The sequence below is a fragment of the Perca flavescens genome, chromosome 16, assembly GCF_004354835.1.
Source record: "Perca flavescens isolate YP-PL-M2 chromosome 16, PFLA_1.0, whole genome shotgun sequence".
In the NCBI taxonomy this organism is placed as follows: Eukaryota; Metazoa; Chordata; class Actinopteri; order Perciformes; family Percidae; genus Perca; species Perca flavescens.
The window spans coordinates 21,520,436-21,539,174 of NC_041346.1; the positions used below are offsets into that span (position 1 = coordinate 21,520,436).

Consider the following 18,739-nt stretch of genomic DNA (forward strand, 5'->3'; position numbering starts at 1 on the left):
TGGTTACAAATTAATTATTTTGCACAAGACATCATTACAGGATATGTCTGTCATAAGTGGTGTTACCCCCCTCTAAATAACCAAGGGATCATTATGTGCCTCATGGAGATTCAGTCAGTCAAGTATGGAGAGTCTGTAGTACACAGATCATAAGAGCTTTTCTCAGGGATCACCAATGTGCCTGCTTTCTTCAGTGTGAGCCTCCTAACATACCCACAGCAACCACCACCAACAGCCAAGCAAACAAAAATAACCCGAGATTAGCCTAATCTCCACACTTATCATTTTAGCCCCCTCCCAAGACTATATCTGTCATCTGTCTGCTTACTGTACTGTGCACACCATGCAGAAGGAAACTTGTGTTCACAGGGGGATATCCCATGGGGATGGACAGACGAGCAAAGCCGCTTTTGCGGACTGTTTTCTGACTTAGAACTCTGGAGGGGGTTAATACAAATCATGAAAAACACTTAGGCTATATTGTGGTTGAATATCAAAATATGAAGTTTAAAAATAAAATAATGCTAAAAATAGGCAGCGGATGTTGGAGGAAATAGCAGATGTTAATTTAGTTTGACTGCTGTGGGGCTGCTGAAACAGTTATACCCCAAGCTCAATAACACAAGATGGCAGTGCATGTATTGCCTACTACTTCGATTCAGTCATTTGTGTCGCATAAAACCTGGTTCCATTTATCTTTTAGAAAATATTCATGATTAAAAGACTTATTTTTGCATTCAGCCTCCTATCGAGACAAACTATTCCTTCTCTTTTTTTCAGTCTGCCTCTCGGTGTCATTGCCTGTCTGTCTCTCTGTCTTTACTGTGAGGACATGTCTGTTTATATCTTACATTAAATAACAGGCCAAGCTGAGAGAGAGAGAGAGAGAGAGAGAGAGAGAGAGAGAGAGAGAGAGAGAGAGAGAGTGTGGAGTATACAACATTTTAAATGTCACACATCTTATAGTGACAGTATGATTAGAAGTGACCTGTAAAGCCAGCGGTTGCTCGTATAGGCCTAAAGAATATGATCTATAAACAGATTTTTTTTTTTTTATCCCATACAGATTTTTAATAGCTCAATTACCTCAGCAGACAGAAAAAGACATGGCACCCACAGCATCACTTAGACCTCAGTTTTGTAATGTAATTGAAGCTACAGCAGCACAGAGTTTAGCACAATAGCAAAAATACATCTTTTTCATAAACAGTATTTGTCAACTTCTATTTAGTATAAAATATAACAGTTATGCATCTCTTATAATCAATCATCTAATTAGCTGTTTAACCTTTAACTGTAAATGCCTGTACATGACAAATGGATTCACATTGAGGTGGAAATAGTTTGGCTAATCTAAATTTGTTGCTTTCCAAACCATGTATCTCCAAAATGTCCACTTTTCACGACATAAAAACTTTTGGGAAAATGTATATATTTTTTTTTAAGATTCAGTGGGTTTGTAGAGGGTTTTTTTTAGCCTAAGGGTGCGTTCCGATCGCCTAGAAGTTCCCTGTGAAGCGGACTGCACAGGGTATTCAGCCATGCTAAGTAAGATTCCGAACCGAAGGGAGCAAACATGCTCAGGTCAACGGGAACTGTGAACTGTGTGGGGAAGAACAGAGCAACGGCTCATCACTTCGCCGGAAGTTAACAAGCAAGATTACCCATCAGTCAATGTGCCTCCATGGAATGAAACAGTCCTTGTAAATTAATCACATCACATTTATGTACAAGATACATACAATTCAATAAAATGAGTTTTTTATATATATATATATATATATATATGGTAACAGTTTTTGTTTCAATACTTTACTTTAGTTTAAAACTTCCACAGTAGCAGCGACATATCCAAGGTGTTTAAGTTACCAGGGTAACACATAAAGAAAGTGATAACTGTGTTGGTGATGTTGAATGGAGGAATTTGGTTGAGGAAAGTTCCCTGAACAGGGAGCATGGAGTACTTTGTGTACAATGTGGAACGGAACACACCCTAAGTCGTAAGAGAATATTCTTAAACCATAAAGAGATTAAATTGATCTTTCAGCAAAATTACCCAATATGGAAATACATGTTTTCACTGGATACAGTGATATGTTTATTTAAAGCTTGAAATAAATGAGTGCTGACAATCCAGCCCATTTTTAACCTATATCTCCTCGCACTTGAATGCTTTCCAACCTCCCTGATCCTGTTTGATATATTCATGAAGGTATCTAGAAGACACAGTGTGTTTGTTTGAGTGTGGCACATCTGATATTTGATATATCAAAAGCAACACCTGCACACCACCTCACACTTTTGGTTTTCATATAACCAATACTTGTCAGTAAAATTGTGTATCAAAGCTGTTGTGCAGGCATTATTGTTGACATACTAACTTTAATTACAATGTTTTTAAAACGTGTGTAAAACTTCTGATTCTACAAAACAGAAATAAAGGGTAGCTGTGCCACTATAATCATGTGTTTAAAGCTATACTTTTCCCTCTACTTTAAACCATGGGTCTGACAATTAACTCTGTACTCTGAACCATATGGTCAATTACCACTCTCTACTGCAGTTAACAAGACCAACTAGCAACAGAAGGAGCACTGACTGACTTGGCAAGGGAAATGATTCTAATTCTACGGGGTATAAGGAGGAAAAACTCTTTCTTGCAGGGGGTGAAGTCTGGGATTTTCCACCCCGGGGACCAAGAGTGAGCTTCCCTCAGTGAGCTGAGCAAGAACATGAGTCAAGGCACATTATGTTCATCATCAGAAAGCCGTGTCTTAAAACAGAGAGGACAACAACACAGACAGCACAAGAGGGGAAAAAGCATTGTCCTTCCTTTTTGTCTGTGAGACAAAATTGGACTGTAGGAATCCATTAGGCTGTTGTGTGTGTGTGACTTTACTTGCGCGTGTGTGTGTGTGTGTGTGTGTGTGTGACAGGGTGAATGGAAAAATGGACAGAGAGAGGGAAATAATGTTTGTTTTGGAAAAGATTGTTAAGTGCTGCACCAAATTAAAGAACTGCACCCCAAAAAATGTGAGATGCTGTTTTGTTAAACTACATTTAGAACTACATATCTGTGCGAGAAAGATAATTCTACATTTTAAATGTATTTTTAAAAAAACATCAACAACTACACAAAAATTACAATATATTGTTTAAAAGTGCACATTTCCTAAATATATAGACAAAATAACACATTCTTGTTCAGTGTATTTAATATTGATGTCGGTGCTATGACCCTGTGGCTGTCTCCTTCACAGCTCCCCCTTTTCACAACATTTGAATGTGTGACAGGCAGATTGTCACACAAAGACACGTGACAGAGCTCTTTAGCCCCCCGCAGGCTGCAGCTCCCACACTCGAGACAACGAAGGTCTGCTTCGCCTCCAACAGCCTGTCCGGTCATGCTCTGCAGTACTACATACAGGGGTGGGGTTTCCCAAATCTGTTTATGACAGTGAGCACCAAAATGCTACAATACCCTGGTGCGTCCTCCAACGGCAAAACACACATTATTTCCAGTGGAATACAATCTGATTTGGATATAAAACAAAAGCATTCAAGTTATCCTGTCGGAAAGTCAAACCTGAACTAGAATTACCGCCTCCGCCAACTAGTCAAGTTGCAGTTTACATCCATGTCTGTCCAGACTCAGAATATATATAGTGAAGACTTTGAAGGAATTTAATAAAAGGTATTAATTGTGTTTTTTGGCGAAACGTGAATGCTCTACACCAGTGGTTCCCAACCTTTTTCCTTGGCGCCCCCCCTACTTATGTCTAAGAAAAGCTGAGCCCCCCCGCGAAACCAAAGTTGAGGTAACTCTCGAGATAGAGCCTTACTTTCTTTTTTGATACAGAGGAGTTATCAGGACTTTTACGTTTCTCCCCCATGTTTCACTCATAAAATAGTGATGCTGTGGCGGCAGAAAAAACCAGGATACAACAAAATATATAGTTTTCATACAGACTTTTGTATACATTATACATTGTAGTGTATTATCATAATTTGTTTAACAATATTTTTTTTTTACCTCAACCTCAAACCAGATAAAGACTTGCGCCCCCCCTGTGATCTTTGCCGCCCCCCCTGGGGGTGCCCGGACCCCAGGTTGGGAACCATTGCTCTACACACTTCTTCATCCCAGCAACACAGAAGATCTTTACAATCACCGCCGTTTCTAGGTGGGCACCCAACATTAGTGTCAAATTAGTTTATAGTTCCACTTCCAGGATTGCTCCCGTGTTGAAGGAAATTCCGCAGGATGCATGTATTTTCGCCGATGACCGTTTCCTTCCACTTTCTTTGTGTTGGAATTTTAAACTCCAGTGGATATATGAGGACTATGGTTGACTGCTCCTCAGATCTCTGCAGGGTACACTGAGACCGCTAGCTAGACTATCTGTCAAATCTGAGTTTTCTCTCGCACAACTATTTTACAGCTCGGAGCTTAGTGACAATTGTGATTGGTTTAAAGAAATGCCAATAAACCAGAGCACGTTTTTCTCCCATCCCGGAATGCTATGTGGAGTAGCCAGACTCTCCTCCGCTCCACAGCGTGTGGATGGTCTGGCAAAGCGAGACTTCACTGAAGTAGACTTTTGGCCTTTTGAGTATAGAATGTTTTTTTTTATTTGTGTGAAATGTTGTCATAATTGACATATGAATTATTGAATTGTGGCCACAAATGTGTTATGTGCCATATTTCAAGACATTCCCTCAAAGCTGAGTTATCGCGTTCACAAGAATGGAACGGATGGACGGATGAACGGACAACCCGGCCACAGCTAACGTAGCTGCGGAGGCATTTTAAAAAGATGCAAAACATGTTTATTGTTAACAGGGAAATGCTAGTTTGTTAGCATTTTTCCATAAAAAGCTGCTCCTGTTTTAAGACTTGCTCAACCAAATGGGATAAAGCATGCATAAGCACAAACACCACTATGTAGCTTGAGCACTGATGAAAAATTCAAGAGTGAATAAGAGGGAACAGTGAATTCACTGTTGCGTAGCCAAGTGGTTTGTGGCAATGGACAGCAAATTTGCTTCTATGCCTTTGTCCAATTATGGATGTTGTTGGATAGTCTACGCACAGCACATTTATTTTATGATAACAGATCAAACTGTAGCTTAATTTCTTTGTATTATGTTCCTTTTGTTTATTTTGTAAGCGTTTAATTTCAGGTAAGCTTTATGTACACAAAAGCACAGGTCAAATATGCACTGCACCTTTTATTTAATAAGAATTTAATTTACTAAAAATAAGCAGTCCAGTGGTGGAATTTGTCTATCAGGCTCAGAAAATGATTACTAATGAATTATTATTATTATTATTATTATTATTATTATTAATAATGATAATAATAATAATAATAAAGCAATGAGCTTTAAAACAATCCTCAATTCACCTGCATCCATTATTCATAAAATCTGTATTTATAGATATATTTGCAAAATAAGCAAGTCATTCAACTTTTAAAGACAGTCTAAACAGATGGAGGCACACAATGTGAAATACTGAAAAAAAAAGCAGAAAAAAAGTCACTTCAAACAGTAGAAAAGCGTCAAAGAAAAGATGGGTCATGCAGACAGAAGCTCAGATCCAGGGCTGGACTGGGGTAAAAAATCAGCACTTGATTTTTGAGAACTAGACCAGCCCACCATAATCGGCCAGACACCAACAGTCCTTGCACTCCCCTTCAACACATGTACCAGCAGGGTTCAACATTAGCACTATTTACCAGCCAAATGCTGGTAAAATATGTAAGTGGCTGGTAGATTTGCTTGACTCACCAGCCAAAAAAAAGTATTATTTTAACATTCACTAGTATTTGGCTGATGGACAAAAAGTTTTGAACCCTGCATACCAGTCCCTAATCTCAATTAGCTGAGTGGCTCCTGACGGCAAAATGGCTAAAGGTCGAGGGTAGAGCCTGGGTGTCTTGTATAGTAAACAAGTGACAAGTCTGTAAATTAAGCTAAAGCTGCATTTTGTACACAGTATGCAACTTGTCTTATTGTGGAATGTTGATAAATCAGAAAGCTACAGTACCATGTTCGCAAATGCCTTAGCATGCTAATACATAACTAACGTTAGCTTACTAACCGATACTTGTCCTCTGTGGTAGACAAGGGTGCGAATAATCGATTCCTTAGCTAGCTACCGGCACTTTGTGTAGTTCTATCCGCCACCAGTGGGAGCAGGACTTAAATGCGCTCTCTAGCTATGACAGGATGGAAGTGGGCCATAGTAATATGTGATTGGCCAATGTTCAGATGAGAGACAAACCAGTGGGCCAATCATGTGATCTCGCTTCTCTCTGAGGGCTGGTGAGTCAAAGATAAAGGATGTGAATGGCCAGTGTTTACATGAAAGACACACAAGTGAGCCAATCATGTGATCTCTCTTCGCTCTATGGGCCATCCTTTCTCCGTAAAGGCATAAAAAATGAAATGTAAACTTCACTTATAACGCACAGGCCGCTGCCTCTGTTTGATAAATGACATGTACGTCTCCAGGCACAGAAAGGTTGTCCCTCAGTGTCCTCACCATACCCTCCAGAGAAACAAGACCTTTGTATGCTTTGCAAAACAATGTCCAATGTCCCACGTTCGTCTTGTTGGGGACATTAAATATAAACAACCAGCTGTGCAGCCGTGGTTACGTGTGCATCGTGCGGCAGCAACACAGAATCTGGGCTAACACCTGCTCCAAAATTTAAACATGTCCTTGGTTGTACAACTTTTCTATCAGAGTTAGAGTAAATCTCCACCAGCAATGTGTGAGTCTTTTAAAGGAATGTTAAATTGAACTCGAAAGATTATCTAAATAATTTGTGTGCAAGACAAGTGTTTTGCCTTAAACTTACTTATCATTTTGATTTAATGTTTACAAACACTAATTTGGGGTCATTATTTCCACATTGTATTGGCCGACTGCTATTTACAGTATATTTCAGGAAGAAAAAAGATTGGTTGTGCTAACAAGCTGCCATATGCCACCTCTAGGCTACAGGGTATGAAATATCCAGAAGCACACACACGCTAACACATAGACATGACACAGTACCACAACAATCCTCAGCCATCACAACACATCAGATCAAATCATATCACATTAAATCCTATCACAGGAAACAGTTGTATACAGTCATCAGCCAACGGCTCTGCTCCAACACACACTTTCACAGAGGAGAGTCCTGCAGCCGGTTCACATCCCTGCTACTCACTGCTGTATGTGTGTCCCACAACTAAATGCCATTTGAAAGAACATGGTAATGAGGCCAGGCTCCTTTTAGTTATCCTCCAATAAATGCCATTTGCTTTTCTCTGTGATGAATGCATTGTAGACCTTTATATGTTGTCTTTGTGTAAGATATAGCTACAGTCACTGTGATAAATTACTACCGGTACATGTAGACTGTACAGCTCCAACAGAGCAGCGGTCGATAGTATGAAAACAGACAAATAATACTACCGGGTCACATTTTAAAAACCTTTGTCCTTACTTCAATTACAAGCTGTAATTACAGAGAGAAATAGCCTCAACACAATCGAAAATCAATCAGGGGAACATAGTACAGGAATCACTGTTGCTCACACACACACACACACACACACACACACACACACACACACACACACACACACACACACACACACACACACACACACACACACACACACACACACACACACACACACACACACACACACACACACACACACACACACACACACACACACACACACACACACACACACACACACACACACAATACTGCCTTCCTCCCTTGGTTACATCTTTTTCTTTCTTTTTTCATCTGTCTTTCTTGCTCTCTCTTTCAACCTGACGCATAATTCAGCACTTCAGGATTTAGCACACCTTATGTGTGTGGGTCTGTGTGATGTGTGTGATGTGTGTGTGTGTGTGTGTGTTCTTATGCACCTGTGTCCCTGCATGGAACTGGTGGGGCGGAGGCCTCAAGGCACTGAGGACTTGGCATAGTCTATTCAGAGACAGGTGAATCAAGTCCACAGGAGTCTATAAACCAAAGCCGACTAATCTCCTTTGACACCACACTATCTGTTGCTGAGGTGGCAAATTACAGTACACGGTGGCTTCATCGTGATCTCCTTTTCATCTTACAAGGCCTGTGCTTTCTGTCAGTTTATCATATTTTCTAACTGTTAATATTTAACTTTTGGTTGAAGAAAAAAGCAACTTAAAGACATCAAGTGTTTGTTAAAGAAATAATATACATACAAAAAATAATCATTACTTGCAGCCCTATTATCAACCTTCTCTTGTCTTATACCTTGACATGAAATGTCTAAGTATATGTAGAAACACCTTTGAAGTTCATTCTTGGCTTTAATTCAGCATGGCGATTAAACAGAGAGAAAAAGACACTGTGAAAAGCTGCAGACAAACATGAACACCTCCACTGTCTGTTAACATACTGCGTCTAAAGATGGAAGAGGTCAAATAAAAGGCCTGTTGTCAGACTATCACACAATAGTGTGGGTTATTTCAGTGGAGACCAAATTTAGCCAGAGTAATGTAGTTAAAGTCTCCTCTTCTGCTCCTACGCAGTGCATTAGATACCCAGTTCAGTTGGCTCACATTTTCCTTCCTTTAAGATCAATTTACCGACTGAGTTGTGAATCAACTGTGCACCTTTGTTTTGGACGAGATATCCCTGCAGACATTATAATATAAAAAAACAGATCACTTGCATCATGCTTTGCAGTCTGCTGTAGCCGATCTCTATCTATCTCTTGTGCAAAACAACTACAAAACAACAACCATGCAGCTTCAAAGACAAATCATAAACCAGTATATTTTCCAGGCATTAGCAGTGAATTAATAGAACAATCTGATCTCAAGAAGTGACTCAGTCTCTCATATTGATGTTGCTTTTGCATGACAGCTCTATGACTCAGATGCTGACAAAGTGGAGCTGCACATACAGTAGGGGGCTAGCATAGCCGCCACTTGCTACAGGCAGTGTCAATGTGCCTCACACACATTCAGTTCATTTTCCTATACAAAATTGAATTCTCGTTGCATGCCAGAGATCACGAAATAGATCAACATCAGTGACTCAGGGAAGGCTCCACCCCACATCAAGACTGCATACTGTGCATCTGACTGACAGAGGTGCGAGAAAAATGATGTTTCAGGGCATATTTATGCACTTAAACTCTGGTGATGACATGATGGCATTACATGATGACAGTTTCATCACCAGGAGCACCCTTCAGAAGCATAAAAAAGAAATTGGAAAAGGGACATGCAAAGAAAAAGAAGTGCACCACTCAGGAACTATAACTAACTATGTTTTATATTAATGTAGTGACTCGGGCACTTTTGAGTAGGAATAAGAATAAATAATAAGAATAAAGTATGGTGATATGTGAAATGGTAACATTACCTCATGTCCTGCTGCTACTCTAGTATGTTTACACTGACTGTAGGGGGTGGTGATCATGAGTGACACTGTGTTACAACAGTATCAAAATACAATTGACTCTGCAACATGACCAGACAACATGTATCATGATACACCACAATATCAGTTTAACTAAAGAGGAAAACAACCCTTAAATTGGAGGGAAAATGTGTCAAAACGCATCTTCCATACATATTCACTTCACTATTATTAAGTAGTTATTTAAATAATTATGGTTAACTAAGGTTACAGAGTGTAACACAGCAGACTCTGTGCCGTTGTAACACACAAATGGTGCACCATTATTTAAACACAAAGCCTCAGCTGCCACAAAGCAGAACTTATTCACAACTAAATGTCAATAGGACAAATATCCCTCAATCATAAGATAAGATTGCTATGTATCAATTGTTTGTCCCAACATACTAGAGAGAATTAATACATGCTTAGACTAATGTTACCACTCTAGTTGTGCTGTTTGCCAAATTAGCATGTAAAATAATAATGTATTTATTCAAATTTATTTCAACGCAGCATCACAAAGAGAACCAATAGTTGAGTCTCAACAGATGTCTCATAAAGCAATCACTGATGACTCTTATGCAGATTAAAGACTTTTTTTTTCCGTATTTTTGCCTACAGGTTTGTTGATGATTCTTAATTCTCAACTATGGTCAATATACCTAGGTGTAGTACTACATTATAAAGTGAGCCAATATTTACAGTGAAACATAAGCAAAGGTTTGTGCTGTAAAGATCAGGTTTACTGATTTTGTATTTATGTATTTATACCATTGTAGAGTAACAGACCAATTCTGCCTGGGGCCTCAGAAAAGGGTACAGTCATCCCTGGGGTGGTATGTTGCCACAAGCTCAACCTGAGCCCTTGTGCTTGAGCTGGGATCTGGCGGGCGGTCTGGTGGCTGTGATGAGCCAGATGTGGCACTGGGAGCTGTGGGGATTCTCTACAGCAGTTTAAAAAAGCATGTTTTTATTAAATACAATGAACCAAAAGCAGCACTGGACGCAGTGGTATCTAAATCTATTCCTAGAAGATCTCTCCAACATTAGCACATATCCAAAAGTAACAGCAGAAGTTGGAGGAAAAAAAACACTGTGACTGTAAGGTCATTGGGATAAATAGCTCTGTATCTGAGAGGACATGAAATAAAAAGAAAAACATAAGGGTAGCCGGTTAGAAAATAGGAGCAGTGGGCAAAATGCCCTTGAAAGATCTAAAAATGCCTGTTAAATTACTGATGAAAGGGCAAAAAATGCCCCTGATAACTGTTCTCATTATTTTATTTTATTATTAAATACTCAGCCATTAAATATAATTCCCCTGTGGGCTAGTGATATAGTGTATGCGTATATATTATATAAATATATAACTAAATGTTCGCAAAATTATATATTATATATATATATATATATATATATATATATATATATATATATATATATATATATATATATATACACACACAGTGTTGGGCAAGTTACTTCCAAAATGTAATACATTATAGATTACTAGTTACTGTCATTTGAGAGTAATTAGTTATATTACAATATTACTGTCTCTGAATTGTAATGCGTTGCACTACTTTTGCATTACTTTTGAGTTACTTTCACCAAAATACCAGCGGAAATTTGACTTGGCAGCGAGCTTGTGAATTTCATCACCGGATCAATAAAGTCTCCTCTTTATCCACTTTAATACACCATAGATTATTCATAATATTTGCATAATTAATATGGATAGGCAAAGTAACTAAAGCTATAAAAATAGATAAGTAAAACGTACAATAGGCAAGTAGGAGAAAATAAAAATACTCAATTAAAAGTAGGCCTACCTTACAGTTGTATTGAAGTACAGCATTGTTGTAAAATGTTTGTTTAAAGCACTTTGAAAAAGAAATTCATGTTGTTTAGTTTAAAACAGTCTAAAAGGAAATGGTCAATTGTAGTGCGATTAAAACTTACTATTTACATTATTTACAGTAGCCTACTTGATTTACAGCTGATATGTGAAAAGGTACACAACCTTATTTAACAGTAATTTAGTTTTACTGCGAACGGTCACAGGAAGTGCTTTTATTTTGAAGTAGCCTACACGGAAGTTGTCTGTTGTGTACTCTTGCTAGCTTGTGTTGAGACGAACGTGAGACCCTAGATGCATACATCTCCGTCAAGCTAAGTTGCTCACTTTCTTGTGTGTAAATCTGCAACATATTGAACAGTAAATGGTCACAGTAAAAGACAAGCGTTTTTGGTAGTCATTCGAAGCCATTCCACTATAGGCAGAGTTACTCTCTATGGCTGATAAAATGCAATCATATTTACGTGTACTAGCAAGCCTAAAACATTTATTCCCGACATGTTTAAATCTGTCAGCGGCTCAGACACACTGCTGTCCGCGCTGACGTACCGTCACCTGTTGGGACACAGATGTTATGAAATACTGAGGGCTTTTTTTTTTTTCCTGTTAACAAACGTTTCGCGGTGTTGGGAAAAAAAAAAAAATGCGTTGTAACTTGCGTTACTGAGATTGTAACGGGTATAATATTACCGAAATTTAATTAGTAATGCGTTATATTACTGCGTTACAGCAAAAAGGAATACATTACTGTAACTTGGTTACTCCCAACACTGTATATATATATATATATATATATATATATATATATATATATATATATATATATATATATATATATATATATATATATATGATTCATTGATTGGTTCATTATTCACTCTCCTTTTTAGCTCTGTTTTTGATCTCCACCATGTTCCCCTGCTAGTCGCTAACTTTGTGTGTCTTCTCTTCTTTTTGGTGCTAAGTGGGTAGTGGACAGTGGGTTTATCAGATTATTTTTCGCCGTAAAAAGGGGTTGATGACCACGGTGAGAATCAAAGAAGTAAAGTAGTGGTTGTAAAACCAAAAGAATGAGCTGAAAGATGCTAAAACGCTACATAGATCTGAGAGGAACTGCAGAGTCAAGTGATAATTCTATGTGGGTTCATCACTACAACTGACACTTTTCACATTACATTTGATCCATTATTAATATGAAAATATAGATTTTGTGCAGCTTAAAAGATGATTTTACACAATTAATAAATAGTAGTTAAAATGACCAAAAATGCTGAAGATCACAGCAAAGAGGCAAAACAACAAGCCCTTGAAAAAAACATTTCCCTAGGCAGAAGATGTGACTAAGTCTACATCTCTTATTGACCTTTCTGGCGCACATACAAAGTGCCTAAAACACTTTCTGTGTAGAGCACAGGTTATACATGTCTTTGAGTCAAGCTACATATACCTAAGGCTGAAAACATGTTGACTTAGAATCACTTAAAATATTTAATTTAAGTGCTTACATGAACACAAGAATATAAGAAAAATCTCTGAGTGATTTCCAGATGTGTAAACAGAGCACTGGCCTCCATTTGGTTGCTTGTTTAAAGTGTGGCGTTTGAGTACAAAGCGTATTTACTGCTCTGCGTGACCTTCACACTGCATGCTGCAATTTCCCTAAGCACTGTGCATTGCAATAATTATGTGTGAGCAAACAAAGGAATGATTGAACAAACACACAGAGCACAATGAATACAGATAGAAATAGTAGCATGTAGTAGCACGGACACCTAGTAAGCTAGGGCCAGAGACTGCATAACCAAAAAATCACAAACTAGTGATCTTAAAAATCCAATTAAATGCTTATTCAAACTATTGCATCAAATATTGATTTTTTTTGTTGCCATCATTACTTTTTCTGACTAAGTGGCACAGCCAGATGGAGTCATCTACTACTCCTCTCTAATGAGTGACAATCAGAGTGAGTTGCTTAAATAAGATGCATCCGTTCCTTTGTGGGGACCAATACTGTTTTGACTCGGCTGCTTAACATAAACCATAATAATACCCAGCAGTCACTTCCGAACAGCACTGTCCGTAAGAGGTTCCGTTTTGACACAAGCACTTTAAACAAGGCAAAGTATTTACTGAAAAACATTGTGACATTAAATAACACATTAAGACAACCTTATAGAATCTTTTTAACATGTATACTCCCAGTGTCTAACACTCCAAGCAGGAAAATACTGCTTCTGTGAGGTAAAAATGAAGCTTGTAGGAGTGTGAGGCCTCGGAGAAGAAGAAGAAGAAGACTCCACAGAATAAGACTGTTGGCGAAACGACAAATCTGACTTAGCCCAGTTCTGACGGACTGATGAAATAACGGCCCTCTTTACTTCCCAGATGGAGGGAAGAGACGGTGATAAAGTGAAAAGAGGGGGGCAGGGAGCACACGACAGATGAAGGAATGACGGACATACAGGCTGGAAGATGATATATTGCCTAAACTCAATGCCAGAATAACTAACTGAGTCCGTCCCATGGCTGATGTAATGATGGTTCACTGCTAGAAACCCATTACGACGACAGGAGACTGCATTTGTCCCTCCATTAAAGCGCTAATCCTGCAGCCTACACCTAACATGTTACGACAGCTTGGAATATTTCCACTGAGTGCCTTTTCTTTCCTCTCACGTCTCCTGTGGATGTGTCTGATTCACTGTTGTTATATTATTCAGTCTGTCTAATGTGGTTGCACCAAAATAACTGTATTTCATTTCTATACTGTATTTTTTTTTATCATAAAAATGTTAGACACAACAACGTATAGAGAAAGACTGCTAAAGGAGGATAACGTACCGTGAGTGAAAGAGTGAGAAAAGAAATGCTAGAGGTGGGGGTGGGGGGTGTGGGGTTGAGGCAGAGTTTGATAAGCAGAAAGACGACTGGAGACAAAGAGGAATGACTGAGCATGAGAGAGAGGAAGTGAGAGCGCAGGGCTGTGAGCTCCGCTGTTGTATCCAAGCATTATGACACATCCATATATACTGCACTGCCTGCCTCCCCGCATGCTCACTGCAGATTTTCATTAACCTTGCGGCACCGTCTATTTGTGTTTCTAACCTGGTCCATACCATCTCATCTTCCCATTGTATACAGCTCTGCAAACTAAACGGCTATATCATATACAGCACTGACCCTATCTGAAATTCATAATCAACTTCCCACACAGTGTGCATGCCAAGATAATAACACCAAGCAACTGCAATCCATATGCTGCTCCCTTTCAGAATATGGTTTGTGATGTGTGTGTATCTTATAGTAAATCCACATTTGGAGCTTGAATAATTCTTTGCTGAAGCATAAATAATGCTTTTGTTTGTCAAATGCCACATTATGCAGTAAGGGTAATTTTACACAGTTTAAAACATACACTGACAGAAAAATATAATCTGACATAAACAGTATAAAAATCTGCTGCCTCATTGGTACTCAAGCACAAAGATGATCTTTTCCTGCTCCATAAATGTTCACTGATCCATAGCATGGGAGCTGGGAATTGGACACGCTGCACAAGTGTACCATTTACACCAAGTTCTGGCCCGATACTGTTCATGACTACAGCCATCAGTGTGCTTGTAAAAGCTTATTATTATTACAGTTTCATAACAGTAGGTTTGCCAAATGCATCGTTATACAGTAAATAACCTATTTTTGCACTTCCATTGTTACTGATATATCTTTTAACCTTACAGTGCGTGCAGGTTGAGCCCTAACAACAGCACAATTTGCTTCAACCAGTGCAACAAACAGCAGGGATAGCAGCAGTGATGACGGGGGAGTCGGACAATAATGGACGGACAGGGAACTGTGGGGCAAGGACGTTCAGGACAAGGTGAGAGAAAGCGGCTATCTTATTATAAAATTATGTTAGTGTTATGGTCAACCACTTACATTTTATCGGAGCTACGTTTTAAATCAAATGTAATGTCTGTGCTTTCGGTCACGATGTCTAAAACGTATCCATCTGCTGGAATGGTTTAGTCATGATATGGAGAAGCACAATCTTTCAGTGTGTAATGAAATCGTTACCAGGAGACTCAGAAGGCGAGAGCTTGTTTAAACAGTCTGAGTCAGGGAGTGCAATGACTCGATTGGAGGGTAATAATGTATCACTCTCCGGGGGGGTTTAACCTTGTGGATGTTCACACAAAATCCACCAGTAAAACCACACCAACAAAATTAAGAGAGTAGTTCATTTAGCCTCTAATATATATTATCTTTATATAGATACATTGTTATTCTCTTGATAATATCATTGCCTACATTATATTATGCCCTGATTCCATATCAACTGTGTAAAGCATCTTTTCGAAAAGAAATGGAGGCAACTGCTTTTGATTTCTGATTTTGAATTAATTTCACACATCAATGAGCTGAAATTGACATAACCACTTGTTATCCACAGATACGCCTTCTGACCAGTGGTGATTGACAGCACTTATTAGTATTGATCGTGCACAATTATATATGTGCATTAACCCTTCAAGATTGATACCGTGCTGCTGGGAAAAAAGCACCCAGCCAGAGAACCACAATGCAGCACAGAAATATAAACAACCATAACTCTCTTACTCTACATCACCTGCTCTTTGCTTTTATATCAATCCCCTTTTAGTATTTCTTTTCGGTTTACTGATGTACACAGACAAACTATACAAAATATACACACCTCCTCCCACTGATGTATGTATCTGATGAGTCGGGACAGTCTCAACAGACGCAGAAGACTGAGGATCTTCGTGAAGCGGACGATTCGCAGGGCACGTGCTGTTTTATATACCTCAGAGTCAAAGCCTTTCTCCACTATTAAAAAGATATAATCCACTGGAATGGAGGAGAGGAAGTCCACAACGAACCAGCTCTTCAGGTAATTCATCTTGATGACTTTGGGGTCGAGGATGATCTCAGAGCTCTCCTCGTTGACGATCCCCGTCCTGAAGTTCATTACCAGGTCCACCAGGAAGATGGTGTCCGAGGCCACATTGAAGACCAGCCAGGTGGTGGTAGTCTGCTCTGAGAAGAATGTTATTCCCACAGGAATGATGATTAGATTCCCCATCATCATGATGAGCATTATCAAGTCCCAGTAGAACCTGCAAAGCAACACACATGAATCAGTAATGCAAGGTAAAAAAAAACCACATGTTGTAGACAGTTAATGCAGACAGTGTCTACTCACATTTCCAAAGAATGTGAACACACCTAAAGGACTTTGTCTGAGAGTACTTCTGGAACAAATTACAGCAACTCAATTGTGTCTTTTGGACAATTGAGAAATCTGGTTTGAAACCTGCACACTTCTACATGTAACTGCTTTACATAATTGTATTTTCTTTTGCATCCATATTATCCTGTGTATTTATCAAATCATTTTCCAATTCTGAATGTTTTATTGTCTTTCTATATTTCTTATGATTGTACTTTCTGTGTTGTTGTTCTGTATTTGTCTTTGTAATCTGACTCGATGACATTGAAAATGAGGGTCGCACCTCAATGATCTCTCGAGGATAAATAAAGGTTGAATAAATGAAGCTGTGTCTAACTGCGTGTCAATCACTGCTCATGCACACAAATTCATTCTCCCTTGTGGGGGGGAGGGGCTTAGGAGACCGTTTTGGGCTTTAGCGGAAAGGGGGGAGGGACTGAGAAGTTGTCGATGTTCACATTTTTTGGCTAAGTCCTGGATCTTCACAATTCTACCTACAGCACCTTTAACTATGACTCAAAAACATCAAGAAATGTGCACTTTCTGTATGTATGCAGGGAGGGTCCTGTTAGAATGAGACCCTAACATCCTTCCTGGTTGTGTTAATATCCCTGCCCTCTGTCTTGTGATGAACAGAGCCAGAAGTGATTCATCAGCACCCTGTTCTTTTCACGAAGTGTCCTGGGCCTCGATAAAGGCAGAGCAACCGTGAATGAAAATAGATGCTTTCAGGAATCCTATCTCGTGCTAAAAACTCTCCACTGACGCCATCCCTGCCTGCCTCTGCTCTGCCTTGCTGCCCATCCATTGCTGCTGTTGAAGATGGAAATGGACGGGCTGGCTGGTTGGCAGGCTGCCTGTCTGGCTGGCTACCCAGTAATGGATATCTTTGAATGAATTAAGACGGGGGCCTTGGCTTTATAAATATCCACAGATCATGTGTCCGATAATTGTCTTCACTTCAACTAAACAGCGGTCATCTAGGTGGTTGAAAATATCCACCAGAGGTATTTTTACACCAGCAGGCATTGAACTGGGGCCTATGGAGTGGACTCTTCAATGAAGAGCCTTGACTTAGCACCTTGAAAGTGTCATCAAAGCACAGAACATGATGCACTTTGGATTATTTGATGCTAATCATTCCTCTGAAGTTTCAATGGAAGAAAAAAAACATGAGATTTGGTTCACCTTAACCAATACCACACACACCCTGAATCATACCATTTTGAATACACACACTTGGGAATTTTCAAAGTTGGAAACTTTCCATGGGATTTAACGGGACTATATGGGAATTAACGGGAATAAACGGGATTTAATGGGAATAAACTGGATATTTTTAATATTGCTTGTTATGATACTGTTAGTCTATAACAGGGAACTTAAATGTGGTTGGAAAAAAACATCTTGCAGCATAATCTTGGTTAAAACAACCTGATTTTATGCAACCTCAGTTGAATGTCCTCCCTACATCCATCAATGACATGCACACATGCAGTAATCAGCATAGGCTACTACATACTTGCCAACATTTTTGAAATATGGGAGTTTTTTTTTTTTTTTTTTTTTTTTTGGGGAGGGGGGGGGGGTTAATACATACCCATTGCTATTAACCTATATGTGTTAATTGTATAGCCCACTTGTTCTTGATAGGCTGGAAACAATAGACAGCGCTGATGGTTAGCTTAGCACGCATACAACCATAACCATAAATCAAAGGCAGCATGCTAGCTATACCTTCATATGTTAAGCTAAAAGTCAATGGTTTGGGCTACTACTTAGCCTACTGCAGGGCTATTTGAGACCACACCCGCTCAACATTTATATTGACTGTAAATGCCTGTCTGCTTATTACAAAACAAAATGTTTATAATTATGTTTGTATAAGATGGTTTGTATGAATTACCCAACATTTCCAGTTAATTCTCGTAAATTCCCATAATTTCCGTTAATTCCCATGTAAGTTTCCAAATTGGAATGTTTCCAAAATTCCCCAGCTCAACTTTCCATGGAAATTTACCGGAAAATTTCCACCCTTTGCAACCCTAATTGGCACACACACTGTGGCCCTTCAGCCGACATGCCAGGATAATATGCATACAGCACAGTATGTGTGTGTGGCATGACTTATTTGCAATTTGAATGTTTAATAAG

At 39.0% G+C, this 18,739-nt stretch overlaps 1 protein-coding gene and 1 long non-coding RNA gene across 3 annotated transcripts in view; one reads left to right on the forward strand and one right to left on the reverse strand.

Annotated features, from left to right (window-relative positions):
* The window catches only part of hcn1 (hyperpolarization activated cyclic nucleotide-gated potassium channel 1), a 107,412-nt gene that overhangs the window by 47,640 nt on the left and 41,033 nt on the right, over positions 1–18,739 (reverse strand). For both annotated transcript variants that reach the window (XM_028602296.1, XM_028602297.1), the window contains exon 2: positions 16,049–16,472. In XM_028602296.1, the coding sequence (XP_028458097.1) occupies positions 16,049–16,453 (405 nt within the window). In that variant the 5' untranslated portion in view covers positions 16,454–16,472. The remainder of the gene's footprint in view (positions 1–16,048; positions 16,473–18,739) is intronic.
* Positions 11,582–16,876, forward strand: LOC114571385 (uncharacterized). The gene is made up of 3 exons (XR_003694637.1): positions 11,582–11,667; positions 15,072–15,211; positions 15,785–16,876. It is a non-coding gene; the product is annotated as an uncharacterized LOC114571385 (long non-coding RNA).